The 21,517-nt window shown below is 43.9% G+C and overlaps 1 protein-coding gene across 3 annotated transcripts in view; it reads right to left on the bottom strand.

Moving 5' to 3' along the window:
* Positions 1-21,517, bottom strand: part of PTPRG (protein tyrosine phosphatase, receptor type, G) — a 650,641-nt gene that overhangs the window by 45,069 nt on the left and 584,055 nt on the right. Inside the window, exons 13-14 of one of the 3 annotated variants that reach the window (XM_012720264.1) lie at positions 20,713-20,842; positions 8,884-8,970 (exon numbers count right to left, since the gene is read on the bottom strand). In XM_012720264.1, the coding sequence (XP_012575718.1) occupies positions 8,884-8,970; positions 20,713-20,842 (217 nt within the window). Of the gene's footprint in view, positions 1-8,883; positions 8,971-20,712; positions 20,846-21,517 lie in introns of all 3 variants that reach the window. The other 2 variants (XM_004676018.2, XM_004676019.2) reach the window with 2 other exon arrangements.

Consider the following 21,517-nt stretch of genomic DNA (forward strand, 5'->3'; position numbering starts at 1 on the left):
GCCCGCTGCTCCCCTCAGCAGTGTACTTCGTCGATCTGCCTGTTCTGCTCCCCACTCTGTCTCTGGTGAAGCCTCTCACTGCCCCTGAACCTCTGGCCTGTACCCCAGTTCTGTATGCACAAATAAATAAATAAATCTTTAAAAAAAAAACAGGATATGAACTTCATGAATGAGCTTTACTTGAGCTACTGCATCATTCAAGGATTTAGCAGCCTATAAAAGGGCTGTAAACACTGAAACAAATGACTTCCAATTTACCAGCACACACTTTTAACAAATAACCCTTCTATTTTAAGACCATAACTACTATTACTATTTCTAAACTAAGTGTATGTAAGAAGAATCTTTATTGACCAATTTACTATTAAAATCAAGTGATTTGGAAAGGGTCAACTATACTGTAGATTCTTTTTCTTAAAGAAGACAGGCAGACAGTTCTCCCAGTGCCTCAGTTACATGTGGTGCTCAAGGCTCGACAATCACTGAAAAAGCAGTGTGTACTGAAGCAAATCACATGCTAGTGCCTCATGTGTGCTGTGTGTAGTGGGTTTTCCCTGGAGCAAAGTAACTGATTGCCAGAGAATAGCTCAGCATTAGGATGCAGGTCAGAAAGCCGGAGACACTGTTCTCTCCATCTGCACCCAATGCCAATCACACGCTTCCCTCCTACACAGGACCTGATGGGCAGCTAATGACAGATCTTAGGGGAAATGACTTGCCTTTGAATAAAGGTTTGAATGGACTCAGCAAACACTTATTCAGCACCTACTGCACAGCACGGAGCGTACAGGTAACACATTCTTTGCAACTGCCTAGAAGCCTAAATTCAACACCACTTTCTTAAGCCTACACAAGTATTCAAATTGTGTACCCAATACATGACCTCGGCAGAACAATTAGATATGCAAATGAATAAAAAGAAAAACATCCCTTGAAATTACCCCAAATCTTCCTCCTAGTGATCATGATCATTAATATGTGGGTTATAGCCTTTCACAGTTTTCTACATTTGTTGATTCTTTGATCATCAGTAATGAAGGGATGGGAGCAGAATAAGAAACAAGATAGAATCCCTGCCTTCACAAAGATTATGTTTGCATAAGGGGAAAAAAAATAACCAACTGATTAAAGGAGGACAGTATTAGGCAGCCAGAGGGAAAGACCATTTGAAGCAGATCAAGCAGTTAGTTAGAGAGCCTTAGAGGAGAGTGAGCGCTACATACTGCAGAAACTGAAAGGAAGCCTGAGGTAGACTGGGAAATGGTTGCAGGAAGCAAGGGCAGGAGTCAGATCATGGCACAGCCAAGGCACCATCTTCTTGGATGTACTGGCAACGGGAGGAGGGCTGTCATCCCTGCGCTGACACCACCGGCCCTTGTTTCCTTCAAAACATTCATTTGGTTGCTGTGTGAGGAAGACCGTACAGGGCAGCAAGAATGAGCAAGGAGATCCATCAGGGGCTTTTGTTTCAATCTCATACAAGGACAGATTTTAACAAATACAGTCACTGTTTGCTTAGCCTTTCATTTCATGGATGCCCTATATAGTTACATGTTTAATTTATTCCTTAATGACATGTATTTGGGTGAGGGGGGTCTACTCCTGGCCAGAGACTCATCTAGGCGCTTGGTTGTCATCAACTTTTCACTACCATTGACCTCACTGAGACAGACACTTTGCGTATACAGATTCTGCACTGTGGGCTTAATACCCGAGAAAAACAGCTGGGTCAGAGCTGACATTGCCTGACATTAAATTTTATGTCACCCATGTCAAAGAAGTCCCATGAGACATTTTGGTTTTGGCTTTCACTGGTATCCCGGAATATGAAAGCCAAAGCAGAGATTTTGGCAAAGAGGAAAGGAACACAAAAGTTTTCTTTCTCCTACTCATCTCAGCTGTGATATGGTAGGCAGTGCTGGCTCTAATTTTGAGCCCAGGGGAATAGAGTTAAATTTCTGAAAATGCTCCAATGTGTCACATGCAATTTCAATTTTCTATCTAGATCCAGTTCTTTTTCAATTAATTTACTCCAAAAAACAAAACCAAATCCTTGGACAATACCATAAGAGCCTATCATTTCTTCACAATGAACATTATTTATGCAAGAAGCTCAAAAAGGAAAAACAATCAAGTTTGTAATAAAAATAACACTACCACTATTATAGTCCGATGGATACATGGATACGTTTTTTGGGGAAGAGCTAATTAGTTTTATCAAACAATTCAGGATCAGGCAGCAAAGTGCTACCCCACTTGTTATTTTATGTTGTTACCTCTCTCCCTTGCTATGTTCTCTTCTCCCCTGTCCCTTCCCTCCATCTCCCATTGTGAAGGACTAAGAACAGAACTTTCTCATCAACCCTGACTGGTCAATGTACTTGCTGAAATTAGTTATTTTCTGCTTCCCCTTATCTGCCTTTGCAAAATACATTTTCCTGGCATTCTGAGAGCTTTCCAGTTTAGTTTTGGGTAGATCTCTCTCTCTCTCTCTCTCTCTCTCTCTCTCTCTCTCTCACACACACACACACACACACCACCGTCAATGCGGCTGTGAGTGTAATGATTAATAATCAAGGTATAGTGGCTTACTATTTAACAAAATGCAGCAAACTATGAAATTTCCCCACCTCTGTTCCTTTCAGGAATCTGACATCCATAAGGCAGAACACCAAAATTAGCAGTCGGTTGCATAAAAGTTTCCCTTTCTGCTTCTCTTTTTCTCTTCAGGTACCTGCTTAGATAACCTCTAATATATTTTAACTATTTTCTTATATTTCTTCATGTCCCTTTGTCTGCTAAGAGTCTGCAAACAGTTAGTGACTAATACTATTCAAAAACAAAGTGCTGATCCTGAACTCAGAACAATGGAATATTGGAAATGCCTGGAATCCCACTTTTTATTCCTATAGAACAAAAAGGTTCCTTAAAGGCAGGCATCCATCCTGTTTATCCGGAGGGAGTTTCTGAGATTTATGGACATGGGTGTCAAATGTGCGTCTCTTTGACAAGCTTGAATGTCATGCCGTTCTCAGCCAGGGCCCCTGGCTTCCTACACAGTCACCATGACTGTGGGGCCTGGGCGAGAACAGTCATGGCACAATTGCTAGATTCCGATGAAAACCCAGCATTACGAAATAACCCCAATGTTGATACAAAGGGATTAGGAACTAAGTCACTGTCTCCAAATTACGCTCAATGGCTTTATAATCATATCAGGTGACAAGGAGTTTGTCAGCAGTGTGCTGCTCAAAATGCTAATTGCACACTGGAAGGGGCAGTTGGCTGCGCTGCTGCCGAATATTAATTAAGAGCCTGAACTGATTATCTACTGCCCTCATTTAAATTTACTGTGGCACGCCCGCTAATCATCCCATTCATCCTCATGCTGTCAAGTACAGAAATCACATTAATATTTACTTTTGTAAATTGATCTGTTGTAGTAAACCGCATATGAATAAGAGTCACTTATAAATAGAAAGTTGAAAACGTTCACGAGCTTTCAAGGAAGATGATTGAGATTTGTGTTAAAAAGACATGGATTGATTAATTAGGGCAAGATGTTTCAAGACACTGAAGTGACAGATACAACAATAGCAGGCAATGGCTATAGCAGTAGTGGGGTTCCCCCCCTTCAAAGACTCTGTCTGAATTAACTCAGGGGTCCCACTTGGAAATGAGCCCAGTGTGTTTTGAGTTGAGATTTTTCATAGGCATCCACTCACTTGCTGTTAAGTCTCCTTACTGCATGCTAATTGATTCTGCTGGTAAAAGTCAGCTTGCACTTGTAGTTTTGTTTTGTTTTGTTTTCAGCAAGGGACCTTCTTGAAAGAAAAATTTAGAAATCTCCTCATTTGCATATCTTCCAAGCCATAAAAGCAGATATATTATCTGACCAATAGGAATGTGCTTTTGGGGGTGAGCACTATGTCCTGGAAGTCCTGGGACATACGGTTATTACACCTTGGATTAGTGGGGCTTGTCAGGTATGAGAAGGGAAAAGGAGGGAAGCAGGGAAGAGAGGACAAGATAGATGGAGTGTGAGAGAGGATACAGATATTCTCCAAGGATGCAATGTTTCAAGATATTTTGGATCTCACATGTGTAGGAGTTATGTCCCATTCCGCTCTGTTACAGCGAAGAAGTAACAAAAATCTGCTTCCTGTGGTGAGAATTTTTAAAAGTTTATTTATCTTTTACTTTATTTTTTAAAAAGATTTATTTATTCCTACAGAGCTGGGGTACAGGCCAGAGGTGTGGGAAGTGAAAGGATTCATCAGAGACAGAGTGGGGAACAGAACAGGCAGATTGACAAAGTACACTGCTGAGGGGAGCAGTGGGTAAGACAGGAGAAGTCTGCCATGCCATGTGGGTCAGCTCCCTGGCTGGGGATAGAACTCACGCTGCAGTGGTTGCAGCTAGCTTTGTAGTGCTGTGCTTTAACCCACTTGCCACCAGGGAGGGCTGTATGGTGAGAATTTGATGCATATTGCCTGCAATTAACATCTGAGGATGGTAGGAGAAAATAAACAAAACTGATCAAGATAATATATTTTCTTGCTAAATGTTTTATTTGCAAAAAAGTCCTTGTTGACAACTAGGGATGAGTAAAATGTTGGTGATACTTTCAAAAACAGGATAGCAAAGGTCACTGCATAATCTGCATTTGACAAGACTAAAAACCTGACCAGGGCAGTTTTTATTACTGTTAGCTTCAGAGGGATATAAGCCCAGAAGAGAACATCTCACTGCTTCTAGCTGTTACCCAGACAAGGAGGCTGGAAGTCAGGGGCTTTGAGGAAGCAGTCTTAGTCTTAGGATTCTGGCCTGAGCCCTTCTGATTTTCCTGAGTTGAGGCTTAGGACTCTCCACCTCACCTCTCAGTATTTTAAGGCACTGACACAATCCCCCATAGATGGGGGAGGACCATAGGAATCTGGTGGTCCAACTTGTTTTGACAAAAGGTTAGGAAATACAAATTCACATTTTGTTAATGGCAAGATTCAGTAGCTAGAATGTAAAATAGTCTGGTAAAGCAACTCAGCAGTTACTTATGTTCTTAATGTGCTGACTGAATAAATCGGTCTGATTTTTGCTCTAAGGATGGCCTTTTAAGGAACTAGCAAGGTATTATGTATGTTCTTCTTCACTAAAGAATCTCAGATGACAGGACTTTCTAAATACTTGGGACCAGTGAAGGTGGGAAATTGTGGTGTTACACTTCACACTATCAGCCAGTTAAATTTCAAACGCCCGAAGTATCGAATATTAAAATTTGAAACCACACAATTATTTAAAAAAACCTCTGAATACTGGATTCTCTAATGATAGCTCATGATCCAGAAACCAAAAAAGAAAATATGGAGAAATGTGACATGAAAGTCAAAGCAGCAGCCTAAACAAAGTTAACAGGCAAAGGGGACAGTGGGGGAAAGCACTTGCCGCCCCCATTGCTGACAAGGGGTCTCTCTTGGGAAAAGACCAATGACACAGAAGTGGAGTGAGCTGAAGGTATAGAGTTTGCAGGAAAAGGAACACAAATGGCACATAAATGTGCCACTTGTGGTTGGGGCCCACATATTTAAACGACTAAGCCACCACTTTTTTCTATGAAATTAGCGAAGCACCCTTAAGTTTGACAAGATGCTGTACAGAGGAAGCTACAGTGATACAGGCCCACTGGCCCCTTGCCATTGGGAGCCCACCAGAGTGAGCAATTTGGTGCCATCCATCAAAATTACAAAGGCATATAATGTACAATGTCAGACAAGTTGTGGCATGTATCACACACAGTTATTCACCGCCACAGTATAGAGAAACCAAACAAAAAGTCAAAGACAAACGTGAAAGCCAACCCTTGAAAACTGACACTGACCACAGATCTGCCCCTTCCAGCAGAGAAGTAAGAATGTGGCAGGGTGGGGCAGAGCTGAATGGACTATACTGAAGAATGAAGAGTAATCTGGGGATGGGAGCACACAAGTGACTATACTGTCAGAACACGAACAAACATGTGAAGCAGTAGTTCTCCAATAAAAATTGAAACACACACACACACAGGGACTGGTTACATGAGATAACACGTCTACACAAATGAACATGATGCTTCATACAACAAGCTGAGAAAACCACATATGCACAGAGAAATGTAAGTGAAAAATGCAAGGCTGTGGTAGTTGTATGTAGTATTTTGCTGTGTAAAGAGATTAAGGGTGTGGGGTCATACTTGGATATAGACATACACACAAACTTTGATATCTGGAGCAAAAAACATCAAATTAGTGCTAGTAGTTGCAGGGAGCAGGGAGCAGGGAGCAGGCTGGGTGGGTGATGCGATAGAGATGAAAGGGCATGTATATACAATTGTAAAATTTGATTTTTGAACATGTCATGTAATTCCCTACTCAAAATTTAAACCAACTTCATTGAGAAATTAAATATTTGCATCTGCTTTTTCTTGGTTTTCCGTCTCCCTTTGTGGGAGACAATCAGCTATCATTTCTTATGGCTGTCGTCCTGCTTTTAGTGGCTCTGTCCACCCTCAGTCTACATAGTCCCGCCCCTTGCATGAGAGGACTGTTTGAGGTAAGCGAGGTTAGCAAAAGGAGCATCCTTTTGTACTGCCCTGCGGTGAACATGCATGGGCTGTGCAACAGCTACCAACAGGGTTGGTATTTAGGCAGTTCTTTGGGATTTTTCCTTGGAGGGTTCCATTCCCCTCACATCTTGCATGGAGATGCAGGCTAGGAGAGCAGACAGAAAGAGACAGATGGGAGCAGAGAGGATGTGCCCCCACACCCCTGCAGCCACCTGACAGAAGAGGGAGGGGCCCCTGGTGTCTCCAGGGGTTTTTAATAGAGCGGAGGAAGATGGAACTGGTCAGGAGGCTGCTGCTGCAGAAGTTCCCGGGGATAGAGGAGGGAGGAGAGGGGGATGTGGGCAGGTGGTCTCTGTACATGCAATCCTCAGGAGGAATGAGGATGTGAACGCCTCGATAGAGGAGTGTGGGCAGGACAGCCAGCTTGAAAGAGTGGAGTTTCTGAGCCCTGTGAGGACAAGAGCTACATTTGGCTCATCTGTTCAGGATGGAAAGTTAGCAAATCATGCCAAGCAGTGAGGAAGGGCACTGCTCATATCTCTGGGCCTGTCCCAACTCGGCCATGTAGCCAAGTAAACTCCCAGAACCTCAGCTTCCTTGTCTTCTCAACAGGGTACACATGTATCTCACACATGAAACATTTTCCATGTGTTTTTTCCTTTATTCTCCACAACAGCCCCACAAAAAGGAACTGTCCTTACACACATTTCCAGATGAGGAAATGGAGGCTCAGGGGACGTTGGTAAGTTGTTCAAGGTCAGAGCCAGGAAAAGGCAGAACTGCAGTTAGAGCCCACACTTCCCTAAGCTAGTGTCTGTTTCAGTTCCCATATAAGAAAAGGCAAAGTGAAAGGATGCGATTTTCTATCAGGTGGATTCTAAAAATACTAGTAGTTCCCCAAGATGGTCCTCCACTCTAGACCTAGGCGGAACTGACTGTGCTTCCCCCAAGCTGCTGGCACTCAGAAGTAGAGAAGAAAACCAGAGGAACCGAGTACTTTGTTAAAAACAACAACAACAACAACAACAACAACAAAAACCAGCCTCTTAGGATCTAAGAGCATTACATCTGTAATGAGCCCATTGCAACATTTTACGGCCAGGTATGTGAATTAGAATTGATCACACTCCACCCAGATATGGAGAGGACACAGAAACTGGAAGTAAATTTATCTTTGTGTTACCCATGAGGGGAAGCTGGCTTTTTAGAGGAACACAGCCCAAAGCACATATTTATAACAACTGGGCATGAAAGTAGGGCGCTGAAGTGATACTGAGATGTGTGTTTGTCTCTTTAAGATCAGATCTTTGAATAGAAAGCTGTGCCGAGGGTTTATCAGGTGGAGTCTTAAAAATGGACTAGAAATGAAAGTTTCATTAAGAAGAGATCACAGGAGGAATAAAAGTATTACCATTATCGGCAGTGACTGCTTTACCCTACAAGGCCAAAATTGCACCCGGCAATGTCCTAGAAGATAGATCCCAGACTTTCTCATTCATCGTCACAATTCGTCTGCTGTACAGTGCACATATCACAGGCAGATCTGATTGTGACGGATGGTTATCTCAGATTTCATCTCAATAATCTGACTCACCCATGACCCATACAGACAAATCAATTGACATAAATATTCTAATGTAAAAATCTATAAATTGAAAGTAATGAAGGTCTACTCACAATATAATATTAACTAGTAAATTAGTCTAATTAGCAATTTAGTACTAAAACATTAATCATCACACTGTGTGTTTTCTTAAGCCCACAGAAATGTTATCAAGGGGCTCAAGTGTGGTGGTAATATTGTTACCTTCACGCCTCCTAAACCGTAAACTCATTTCATGATAATACTTCTCACTAGTCAATATATCTAGAACTCATATACTTTTTTTTTTTTTTTGAAATTGAGTTAACGTAAAAAATTTTCTTATTTTTTAGAAAAAGATCTAAATCATGCAAACATCTGAAATCCTGGAACGGAAATGAATGCAACAGACATATAGACAAATAAACACAAAGCATCCCCAGTATATACCATTCAAGAAAAGAAAGTACCCCCAAACCACAACATAAAGCAAAGCAAGCACACACAGGGCATAGTTTAACCAGTACCAGCAACCTGCAAGCTGTATTGACATGTAAGTTTTACTTCGGGGAGTTTGGGTAGAACAGGTGCATTTCAGTATTGGGCTGTTCAGAGGACTTTAAACTCCATGGCAACAAAACAAAAATCCAGCAAGCCAGTCCCAGCCAAAGAAACACCCCCCTGAAGCTTGACCGCCCCTCACCTGCTCCCCTTCTCTCCTCTCTCCCCAGAAGAAGGCACTTCACGGAAACGTCTGGGAAAGCCCTTGGACTTTATTTTGTTACACCCTCTAAATGGACAAAAAACAAAAGAGAACAGGTGTAGAAGACAGTACTTTGAATTGACCACCAAAAGTTCCACACAAATACCCTCCCCTCCAGCTGACAGAGACACACCCCATCATCCCGCCCTGTTTGCAGCAGTTTCAAAAGAAAAACCCTAAATACAGAGGTGACTGGGGTTCTTGAGCCTATTTCTCTGGAGGAAAAGAAGTACAAAATGGGAACTTGCTCTTAAAAAGCTTGCCTTTACATATGAGAAGCTGTGTTACACACTAAGAGTGGGAGGGAAAGATGCCATAAGCCTAATAATGACCCTTTCCATTCATTTACCTCTTCTTCTGCCTAGGACATGCTGCCCTGGCAGACAGAATGGCCTGAAGTAGCATTAGAATAAATAGAACTTGGCAGGGACCCACGGGTACCATTTGAACCTCCTGCCACAAATTTCTCTGAATATGATGCTGTTAGACAAATCAAAGGTTTTATCTTTTCCCCGTGCATTCCTCTCAATTCTGGACACATTCTCTTCTGATTTACAAGACAGTGGAATAAGTAGGCAAGGTCTCTAAAAGAAGGTGGACTTAATCTGTGATCAGGGTATTACATAGTAAGCCCAGTATTTAGTGTCCCATAAAACCTAAATAGCCATCATCTCTGACTTGGCTTAGGCATTTCAAAGACTTGTCACACACAGATATTTGAGGTGTTTAATTAAATTTAATCTTCAAGCCACCTGGACTACAGGATTTCTCAATGAAGTGATTCCTATTCGTTCTTAACTATGTTGACAGTATAGCAAAGATACTCATGGACACACAGAATCTCTTTTTGGGGAGCCCTGTTGAATCCCATGTAGATTTCTGAATGCAGACATATAACCCCAAAGAACATTTATTATCTGGTGATTTACTTGGTGACTTTTTACTCCATATTTGTCTCTAATACAAGCTTTCATTTGTTTTAATAAATATGAATTCACATTGGGTAAAAGTGCTTGGCAAGGGAACTAAAACTTGGGAATATAATTTAAAATGGGGGGTGGAGGGAGGAAAGAGAGGAGTTTGTGTTAATTCAGAACTTCCTGTCTCCCTCTATTGAGTACATTCTGGAACTACATCAACTGTCCTCAAAACATCACAAACGCTCAGTGTGGCTATGAACATTAATTTGAAGAAATCATGAGTGTGTTGGAGTGTTTTTGCAAATTTTCATAAAAACTTGAAATTTGCAGCTTCCTAAAATATTTAGACTTCTTCTCAACCCTTAGCCCTACTCTGAATTCTGCCAGATTCACTCTTTCAGGAATGTTGGAGCGGAGCCGGCTATCTCTGCAGCTTTTCCTCACACACAATCACAGGCGCTTAAAACTACCACCCGTAAACTGACAACACTTTGCTGAAAAGCAAATGCCATAAAACCAATAACTAATATCTTGAATAATAAGGAGCTACCTGAGCAAACCGACAGAACACACAGTCACTGCTGGGAGAGAGAAGATTCAATTCTGAGTAGACCAAAGAAAGGTGCTGGTTCTGTAGCATAGACTACTGAATACGGGGTTTCCCTTTCCTGAAAAGTGAGCTTCCTTTAAATGTATCCAACCACTCCTTCCTTACCAGAATGGATCTGTTTTTTTCAAGGACCAGGAGTATGTTTAAATGACAACCTTTAGCAGTGAATCTCTCCCTGCTTTTGTCTAATGACTATGTGTTAGCCCGTTCCAAGCGCTTCGACTGGCATCTCAGGGCCAGCTCGACAGCAGGGGGCCGGTTACTATAACAACTGACAGCTCTAGTGAATTCTGAAAGGCCCCCAGTAGCCATTTGGGAAACAGTTATTGAGCAAAAAGTTGCCTGGGATCGGCAGCATTTGCTGTCATGTGACCCAAATCTCCTTGCACAAAGTTGCAGAGAAAGAAAAAAAGATGCCCACCTCCAGGAGGAGCTGGGGCCCTCAGAGGGCTCCCAGCCCCCAGGCCTGTTAGCATCTCAGAGCAAGACAGTTTAACACTGCAGTGCCATCACAAACCCAATTCCTCTGGGGCAAGCCATGTTTTGGCATCATAAAGATACTTTTGCTCTGCCCTCTAGTTTGACACACTGTCAGGTTTTAGAGAGCTAGATTATAAAATGATTTCTAATGATTAAAACATTTTTTTTTTGAAATAGGGCTGCAGACCCAGGCTCCAGAAAAAGATGAGTGACATGGGCAGTCACCAGTTTAAAGAAAAAAAATGCCCAGAGTATTTGTGGTTCCAGAAGCTGTCTGTTTGCAGAAAAGATAACAGTAATCACATCAAGCCACCAGAGAGTGACTGAGAAGCTCAGATTTTTCTAGACTTGAGAAAGGTTGAATACCAACATACCTCGATTTCCACTCTCTCCCTCATGCAACCTACAGTACAGCTGGCCTGACCAGCTCTGTACAAGCAGAAGTCCTATAAAAGCGGACTTCAGGCCCTCCCTGGTGGCGCAGCGGGTTAAAGCACTGCACTAAGAAGTTAAAGCCACTTCCGCATGAGTTCGATTTCTGCCTGCCCCGGAGGCGACCACATGGTGTGGCAGACCTCTCCTGGCCTGTCCGCTGCTCCCCTCAGCAGTGTATTTCATAGATCTGCCTGTTCTGCTCCCCGCTCTGTCTCTGGTGAATTCTCTCTCTGCCCCAGCACCTCTGGCCTATACCCCATTTCTGTATGCATAAAAAAATAAAATCTTTAAAAAAAAAAAAGCGGACTTCATTTTTATGAAGAAAAGGCAGTTTTTAAAAAAAGATTTATGTATGCATATAAGAACTGGGGTACAGGCCAGAGGTGTGAGGTGGGGGGGGTGAGTCGGGGTGCGAGGATTCACCAAAGACAGAATGGGAGAACAGGCAGACTGACTGAAATACACTGCTGAGGGGAGCAGCGGGCGAGTCAGGAGAGGTCGGCCATGCCATGTGGGTCAGCTCCCTGACCAGAGATCCAACTCATGCTCAGTGGCTGCAGATAGCTTAATAGTGCTGTGCTTTAGTCCACTGCACCACCAGGGAGGGCCCAGACAGGGCAGTTTTATGGCCTTTCTCCTCTGGCAATACTGAGCATACTGCTCTGATATAGTCCTCTCTGCCATGAGCATTTGTGATACTCTGGCCTATAAAAATTTCAGTCAAACATTCCTTTCTCCATGAAACCTTCCCCTGCTTTGTCTTCCTCCTGTCCCACTCAAGATGATGTGGAGGTGAGGGGTGGTGTCAAGAGTCCCTCCCAGAGCTCAGTCTCCCTTCATTACCACTGTCATCCGAGAGGGCAAATTCACCCACTGCTGAGCCCAGGGAGGGACCTGTGGGAGGCTTTGGTTGGCTTTATCCAGTCCCAGGGAGTGTGCAGGAAATGTAGTCAGCTCAGTCAATTCATTGCTAGAACCCAGACAACTGGATTACAATCTTCCTATTCCCAGAATTAATTCCAATTTTTAAGAAACAGTATTATTAGCTACATAAAACAATATGAAGGTCAGCAGTTCTTGATATCTATACCTGCTCATCTTCATTAACCCACAAGCTCCTGAAAGATGGGAAATATCTTTTCCTGGCTAGGTCTCTAGTACCAAGCACAAACTGGATGTGTAAGAAACATTTCTGAATGAGAGAATGAAGAAAGGAATGGGCCTGGCATAAGAGTTCATAGGTCAATAAACTAAAACATAATCCAAGGTCTGTTTACATACATTAGCTATGCAATTCCCAAGCTATGCAATTCCCTTCTGGAAACTCACTCTTCCACTGGAAAGAAGTGAAGTTGTCCCCACCATTTTGGCTCCCACATATGGCTACTGTGAGGGTTACATAAGGTAACCCGTGCTTTGTCTTCATTCAGCTGTAATTGGTTGTTACTAGCACATGCTGTCAGTTCAGTCATGTGCAAGGGAGAAATTGTTCCCACTGCACCTGCCACTTTTATGACATTGCTGGTGTGGAAGAGGGGCAAAGGCCTAAACCACTCCACTCATTAGCCATAGCAAGCGAACTTGAAGTGCTGCTGTTAGAGCAGATGGGCAGGATGTGTGCCCAGGGTCACAGCGTCCCAGTTTCTCTGTAGCTACTGGGCTTGCAGGAGGCACCCAGAGCTCCCTGGAGCACACATGGGCAGGCATTCTGGAAGCCACAAAGGGATGTCACCACAAATCTACCCTTGACACACAATCTTATGCGTTTTGTCAGAGTCTCTATCATGTCAACACGAACTCCCACACATTTGTGGTTTGAATCCTTTCCTGTTTATTACACTGTATTGAGCTGAACATCCAAGAAGAAAAATATTGCGATGTCAACAAAACTCACTTGGTTTAATGAACAGCATTCTTAATGAGGAGGCACCACCACATGCAAAATTTTGAAAAATCTAATGGAGAAACTTTTTTGATCTGCCCATGAGGCTAAACTGGTGGAATGATTTGCCACAGAACTTATGGACGGCTCCATTATATACTGATAAGGGACATGGATTTTTTCAAAAACTTTTGCGAGGCCACATACCAGACTTCAACTAACAAACCTGGGCCAGAATTTAAAATCCCCATGTAGAGCTCCAATCTTTTGTTCCAGAGTCCCTCTTGTTAGATTAGCCCTACTTGAATCTGAGAAGTAAAGCTGTTCTACACTGTGGAGAGTTCTAGTCAAATCTAGAATTATGGTCAGAAGCTCAACTAGTCATTAACAGGTTGTGACAGTCGAGATAAAAAATTAGTCTGTAGCACACCTGAAGTGTACCTGATCCTATGAAATTTTCTTCTACATGATTTAATAAATCCAAGCCATGGAATTTTGGGGTACACAAACATGTATTATCAACACTGGCTGTGGAAAGGAGTAAGCATCTCCACGCAGGCTACTCCTCAGGTCGTCAAAATAATGTCATGATTAACACAGTTGAATAGACTGGGTTCAAATCCAAGTCCTGCCAAAGATTAACACCATGTTTTGGACATGTTGTCTTGTTTTACTGGACCTCCATTTTTTGATCTGCAAAACATAAAAGTTCCTAGGACTTGAATGCCTTTTAGGAGGGAAGTATACTCAGCTTAGCCCATGTATGGTATAGTAAATAGTCACTAGAAGACAGACTATGTGGCTTGTGGAGATAGGAAGTCATTTCAAGGGTAAGACTTTGCTTATCGGTGAAAAAGCTATCTTCGAAGCAATTTTCCTCAAGATTAGAGAAAACAAAAAGAAACAAAAGTCTGCAGCTCTCACAATTCTAAGTAGACACTAATGTCTTGTGTGTAGTAGTCAAACCATTCTGGGCGAAGAGTTAACATGTACTTGAGCTGTATGCCGACACACACTGATTGAACACCCAGCACATAGCTCTGCTCCCAGTCTCTACCTCAAATTATGCAAATTGGAAAGAAACCTTCCCCAAAACTTCCTCTGCTGAGTGGCAGCAGCTGTGCTGCTCCAAGTCTTTTGAGGAACGTCAGCACATTAGTGCCACATAAACAGCTTGTCGCAATGAGACCCGGGGATCGGGAGCTCTTGGAATGTGCTTTCAACTGGAGTAATTCAAAAGGTGTGTTTGTCACCATCTTGAGTAGTCAGGCCAAAACGGCACACTTCAAAAAACTACTGAATTGATTTCTGCTGCTGCATTTCAATACAAACGATTACAGTGCAGAGCAAGTGCCTGGCTGATATGGACTGCCGTGTTTCAGGGGCCCACACAGGCCGCTGCTTACAAAAGGAGACAAGCTGTCACTGCTTGCCACTTTTTCTTGATTTATCTTTATTGCTACCTCACAACCCTGACCCGGCCCTTGTTCCAAACCACTGTGTGTATCTTCCTAGAAACTATGCATTGCACTGCTATGGATCTGTGTCCCTACATCTCTTCAAGGCTAACCTTTACAAGGAGCATTCACAAGAGAAGTGTAGCCAACGACTTCTAGCAGTTAACATTTAAAAATAAATTTCTACTACAAATTCAAGCTGCCTGCAAAACTGTTGCTCAAATAGTCTGCAGTGGGCCTCTGTACATCTGTCAGTTGACAAGCTGTATCTGTGATCTCTACCTGTATTCCTTAGTTTGGGCCAAATGTGAAGTAATAGGACTACTGATTTAGTCTCTAGTCTCTCTTGGGAAATACGCTGTTACCTTAATGATGCCAATGGGTCTAAATATTTAAGGACACTTTCAAATACTCACGGCTCCCACATTTAGTTTGTGTCCTTGGGGCTGTGTGACGCTCTCTTGCCAATGGTGAGCAAATGATTCCACTTTGGGGTGATACGTTGAGAGCTGGATGTCTGGTCTGTTTTTCTAATCCCATTTCAGCAACTGGGGACCCTACTCCAGAAAGCACAGCCACAGTGGGGGAAGGCTGTCCAACCCCACCAGTCTTCACCTGCATGAAAAATCAACTTCATGCTGTCAGTCTACTGGGGTATTGGGGTGTGTCTAGGTCAGCAGCTAATGAAGCTCACTGTAGTACAGCCATCCCTGAGTTAATGAGCCTGCCCACTGGGCTTCAAAGTCTTTTTGGGAGGTGGGGACGCATGGGTGGATCAGGTCTTTAACCTAGTTACTTAGGGATATGCTCCTCCAGAATCGTCTTTAGCCCATTTGGAACATCACCCAAACCAGTTTCATTAACTTTATAGTCATTGCTTTCCTCTTTTGGGCCCAAAATGATGTGCTCAGTTGGTTCACCTACATTTACACTATATTTAGCTCCAAGCAGATGACCTTTCACTATTTCTAGGATGAGTACTTTGTTAAACTGAGGTCATTGAAGTCTAAAGTGTAAAGTGTAATAAATAAAATAAAATAAATTCTGAAAGTTATTTTCAAGCAGTGTTTAAGCAATGGACAGGCAACTACAGAAACTGTATACAGCCACGTGATGGGGTCATTTTTAAGACTTATATCTGAAAATCTGATTTTCTTTATTAAAGAAGATCCTCTTTTTAGGCATACCAGGAACAGAATTAAACTTGTATCTCCCACCTCCTCCCCTACAGGGACATCACAACAACTACCACCAGCACAGCCACCTTGTGTGGGGCCTGGGACGGCACTTCCCATCATGCCAGAGTAATTTCACTGAGCGTGTGAAACAGCTCACCACGACTTTGGAACAGGAAACTAAAGGTGGAGTCTTGTCTAAGCAGTGTTCCTCAACTTTTCAGTCACTGGTGTCTCCCTTGTCCTAAGGGGCCTTAAAGACTTAAAAATAATTGTTTTCTCCCAGTGACAAGTTCGAGTAGTAACACTACACTACACGTGTATATGTACAGGCACATAATGCCTGTGTCTTATATACAGAAGAAGTAAGTGTTGTCACATCCCAAGAACCCAGTTCTCCTTAGGGGAGAACTGGACCCTTTTGAGAACACAGTGGGTGAGTGAACAGCAAAGCTCCAAATCCAGGCTGTCTGACGCGGCCTGTGTTCCCTTCTCTGCTCAAAGGATGCCTCTTTCTGATCACCCCCACTGCAGCTTCAATGCCTTTCCAGTATTTAAAGGTCCTCCAGGTGGCATCCAAGCTGTCCCTTCTGTCCCCATACTTTGCTTCTGCAAGGCTGAAAGGCTGCTGACAACAGGCCAGCTTTAACCTTTCCACACTCTAGCTTCCACCCCCACTTCACTGTCTACAGCTGCTTGTGCTTCAAGACCCAGCTGAGGCCTCAACCCCTCCAGGGAGCTTTCCCTGCGTCCACCAGGTCTGGGTAATCCTGCTACATGCTCTCATAGTAACAGAGACTCACTCCTCTCCAACACCCTTTTTGGTTAAAGTGACCTGTCCACCTCCACTAAAGGACTACGAGGGCCCTGTCTCGCCAGACCCAGTACACAGACACTGCCTGGGGAGCAGGCAGCTGCAAGTGGGGTCACACCCAAGCAATAATAAAAAGTTGTATAATCTGTCGATAACACAGTCAAACCTTCAAAGTGCTGTATGTACTGTCTACTAAATTTGCAGTAGGGATGAGACTGAATGTGGCCCCAGGCTTCCATCCACAGCACAGGCCTGCCTGACACCAGAGTCCTCGGTCAGTGAGAACCTGAGGCTGGGCAGACTGAGCTCACATACCCAGCGCATTTCTTTCCTTCTCGTCCTGGGCGCCTCTCCCTTGCCATGTGAGTCAGAGTTCTCTTTTCTTGGGAAAGCCCTCCAACTTCCCCTGGCTGCTTCTGTCTGGACTGCTGTTGGCCCTTTGGGAAATGTCTCCTCAATTAGCTTAAGAGCCTAGCTTCATTTTTGGGCTTTTGAGTTAAAGAGATGATCCAGAGCTTATGAGAGTTTTCAGTCCCTCCAACCACTGGAAGGCTCTGGGGATGGACAAATCACTGAACTTAGCCATAAGAAACACCACCTTGGGACGTAACTGTTAGAGAAGAACTCCCTTCTCACCCGTATGGGACAATGGATGGCTAATGTGGGTCAGGTACCACCAAGTAGAAACAGAGTCTAAGAGAGGTCAACAGAGTAGATCCCGGAGAGTGAGAGAAATAGACACACAGTTCAATGCTTCTGTTCCACCTTCCAAATCCAACTGAGTCTGATGCTCCTGTTTTTCCAATTCCATGAATACTCTGTCCTTTTGTTCTTAAGGTTGTTTGAAATGGGATTTTAAATCAGATATAACACAAGTGTTCTATCCAACACGGTGGATGAGCATCCAGCACACTGCTTAGCCTACAGCAGACATTCCAACAGACTCGTTCCCCTTTCTTCCTCTGCTCAAAGCAAGCAGGTGGATTGAGCAGTGAGGCATTCACCTGCTACGCACAAATGCGGGTGTGCTCTGTCCCCACAGCCTGGAAGTCTCAGTGGTTAAATAAACACTGGTGGTTTAGAGTGGTTCTAGAGTGAAGAAGGTCTGTGCTCAAACCCAGGACTCAACTATACGACCCTGGGCAAGTGACTTGGACCCTATGAAGTGCTAAGGCCTTACTTTTAAAAGGGGGACAGTGACAATACTGATCATAGAGGTCTCTTGTAAGAATCACGTAAAAGTGTTGGGCACAGCACTTGGTACTAGAAAACGCCCTGGTGAAGATTACTAAGCACTACCTCACCTACAATGAGACTAGTGGAGAAAGAACTCAAGAGTTTTGGTTTCATTTTCTGCCAGTGCGTGAACCTATTAAATCACTGTGCCAACAACTCAAATACCCTCAGAAACCAGAATAACAGCTGTAAAGGGTCAGTCCCTGGTTCTAGAAGCTGTCATTCCAGCAAGCTGGCGTGGACACCAAGTGCCAGGCCTACACTGGGTAGAAGACCCAGAGGTTTTGATGGCTCTCCCTGCTCTGCTTATTTCAAGTCTGTTTGCCAGTCATCTCTCTCACTGCACCTCAAAAAGCAAAAAAGCAGCACTAGGGTTCCCACTCCACAACTGCTCGGCTATAGGGACGCACGCGTCTTTTCTGCATTTACCCATTTTTCTGGGTGAGCTCCCAAAGCTCGTGTCTTTCACATGAATAAAATAATCACAGAAATTAAAAGTTGGCGAGAAAAAGGTATCTATCCCTCTAGGCTATTCTCACCAGCTCATCTATCCTGATGCTTTTATTTTCCTGGCGGTGAGGTTTCTCCTTCACTGTCACCTTTGTGTACTGTCATTAGGCAACTGGGAAAAGCTCACAGCCAGAGTCTACTACGTGACTTATATACATGTATGCAAGACACGACCATTACATTTTAAATATGAAATATTAATACTATTCAATACATATTTTCTATTTGGACTATGTTTTTCAGAAGAATAGCTGTTTCTGTTTTCTTTTGGGAAAATACACCTGGATTAGAAGAGTTTAATTGAAGCTCCCTCTGCTCTCATACAACCCCTTTCCTCAAGTAGCTCATATCAACATGTGCCGTGTGGCTGGCCCTAAACATATCTGCTTAGCCATATGGTTCCTGGTCTTTCTGGTAACGGTGATCCATTCTGGGGTGGGAAGAGGACCAATCCGAAACAATCCTGAAGTTTTGCTTGGAACAAGGAACTTCACACCGGGGCTACTTAGCAAGCGTACCTAACCTAGGGCCGCTGTGGGCTCTCTCTACTCCTGCCCAATGACTACAAAGCACAAAGTGAAGCCAAGAAATGGGTGTGTGGCCCTTGGGTCACTTCCACTTGCTCAGTTGAACCCATGTTAGGCAGCCTCCAGTTTATCAGTGTGGTCCAATGGAGTATCTTCCTGGAGCAGGGATGACATGGAAGTTAAATATTCAATTCCTAGGCTCACTCCCAAACACAATGTAATTGTGTTAGATGCCTGGGGAAGCCTAAGCAGATCCTTCCATATTCCTTCATTCTATCCAACTGAGAATGGACTGCAGGAGAGACACACATGGTCAGTCGTCAGCAGATCCTGGTGATGCTACCTTCACAACACATCTTCATCCAACTGATTCCACCACTTGTGCTGCGCCCCTCATATCCCCTGCCCTCTTGGACTAGTTCAACAGCCTTCCCATGGGACTCTCTGCCTTTGGTCTACTCTTGTTTAGTCTCTCTGCATCACAACAGCCAAGTACTCCTTAAATCAAATCACAGCACTCTTCTGCACAAAAACCCACTTACCATAAAAGGCAATGTGTTTGCCATAGTCCACAAAGCTGTAGATGACCTCATTCTGCTCTACCCTGCATCTTCCTGACACTTTTCCTACCATTCTACTCCACACTCATGCTCTAGCACATGGCCCCTTGCTATTTCTGGACCATGCCAGACAGCTTCTGCCTCAGGACCTTTGCACATGCTTTTTTCTCTGGCTGGAACTGGTCTTGGATTTGCTCAAATATCACTGGGCAGTGAAAACTTAACTACTCTGAACACTCACCTCTAAGACTCAGCAAGCCCCTGTCTTTACAGATTTATTTTTCTCTATCAAACACTCAACACCATCTTAGTATCATATATTTTACTTATTTGCTTTATTACCTGTCTCCCTTACTACAATGTGAGATCCATGAGATCAGGGATTTTTCCAGTTTCTGCTCTTTTGCATTGCCATTGTCTAGGAGGGTGTCACACAATAGGGACACACAATTAATTTAATGTAAAGAAAGGAGGAAGGGATGGAAATTCATTCCTCATTGATGAAAGTGTTAAGGGGATGATGTCACCTATGTTAGTCTTAGAGGTGAAGGCTGCCAGGCCAACCAACTGGGTCAGCCTGCCTCTCTCATTCCATGAACTGACTGAAACGGCACAGCCAGAAAAACCACAGAATTTCCACACAGAAGCTCAAGCAGTCTTCTCCTGGGACCCAGTGAGAACCAGTTCAAGGATGACAATACAAGGACATCTCGCAATGTAGCAAATGTGAGATAATATGCTAAATGTATTCTTATTACCCCATTTTCAGCAAGTGGCTATGATAAAAAAATTTAAGGGCCAGAGGAATTATGTGGATCCAACAAAGTGAAGCATGATTTCAGAGACCTGGAAACACTCAAAACTTATTAAATCCTTGTAAAGTGCAAAGTGGACATGGGATTTGAACCTGATTCTCCTGGATGCCCAAGCAAAAGCCTCTGTCATTAAATCTCAGTTCATCACCAGTGCCTGAGGCCAAACAGCAGCGCTACTTCTGCACCAGCAGGCCTCCTAGGTGTTCACACTACACTAGAGCTGCCTTTCCTTTCTGAAGGATGAGGCCGCAAGTTTTCCCTCCCTAAAGGCTGGGCCTTCCCAGGGCAGTATGTCACAGCAGGACCCGGTCCCCACATTCACTCTGCAGGCGCACCCGGCTGACTTACCTCCAGTAAACTAGCACAGCAATGAGAAGGATGAGGCACACGAAGGTCAAGGCTGATACCACAATCAGAGGGATGATCCACTCCATCCTCCCAGGAGAAGGGCGGCTTATCATTCCAGAGGTATTCTTTTCTGCTGCAAAGAGAAACCATGCCAATTAGGGGATAGGTGCTCGTGGAAAGGGAAGGAGCAGATAGAGTGTGATGCAGAATTGTCCACTGGGGTGATTTCCTGAGACCTGGCCTGCTGGTCCTTGGCTATCCAACAACAGGAGGGGACATCTGCAGCTGGCACTGTTTGCTTCTGAATCCCAACCCATATGGGGCTTTTCCTGCAGGCTGTGTCCTGTGATCACCAGTGGGATGGATTTGCAGAAAGAGTGCGAGATTTTTTTCAAAGAGTAATACAAAAGAAAGACATCCAGTCTCATCTGTAGAACATTAGTGACCTGTAGATACTCTGAAGAAATGTGCTCCAGTCTGAAGACAGTACCAGACTGGGGCTGGTGGGGTGGTCATAGGAGAGCCCCTCAGAGTCCCCCAGAGCTGCTAGAAGAATGGCAGCAGGAGTCTGACTGGCAGAACCAGGGTAACCACAATGGCCGCGCATCTTTGCCTGCCTAGCACCCACTTCTCCCTTTCTCTCGTAACTAATTTGGGGAACCCTCTCTCCCAGTCATCCAAGCGTGCGATCCCGGTCCCCCGGCCAAGGCTGGGCATGGGACTCGGGCCAGGGTAAAGGTGCCCTCACCCCAAACCTCAACAAGTCACTGCTCAGGTTGTGCCTAAACAGCACAACCAAAAGGAG

Source organism: Condylura cristata, unplaced genomic scaffold (genome assembly GCF_000260355.1).
Source record: "Condylura cristata isolate star-nosed mole 26May11 unplaced genomic scaffold, ConCri1.0 scaffold00004, whole genome shotgun sequence".
NCBI classification, from domain to species: Eukaryota; Metazoa; Chordata; class Mammalia; order Eulipotyphla; family Talpidae; genus Condylura; species Condylura cristata.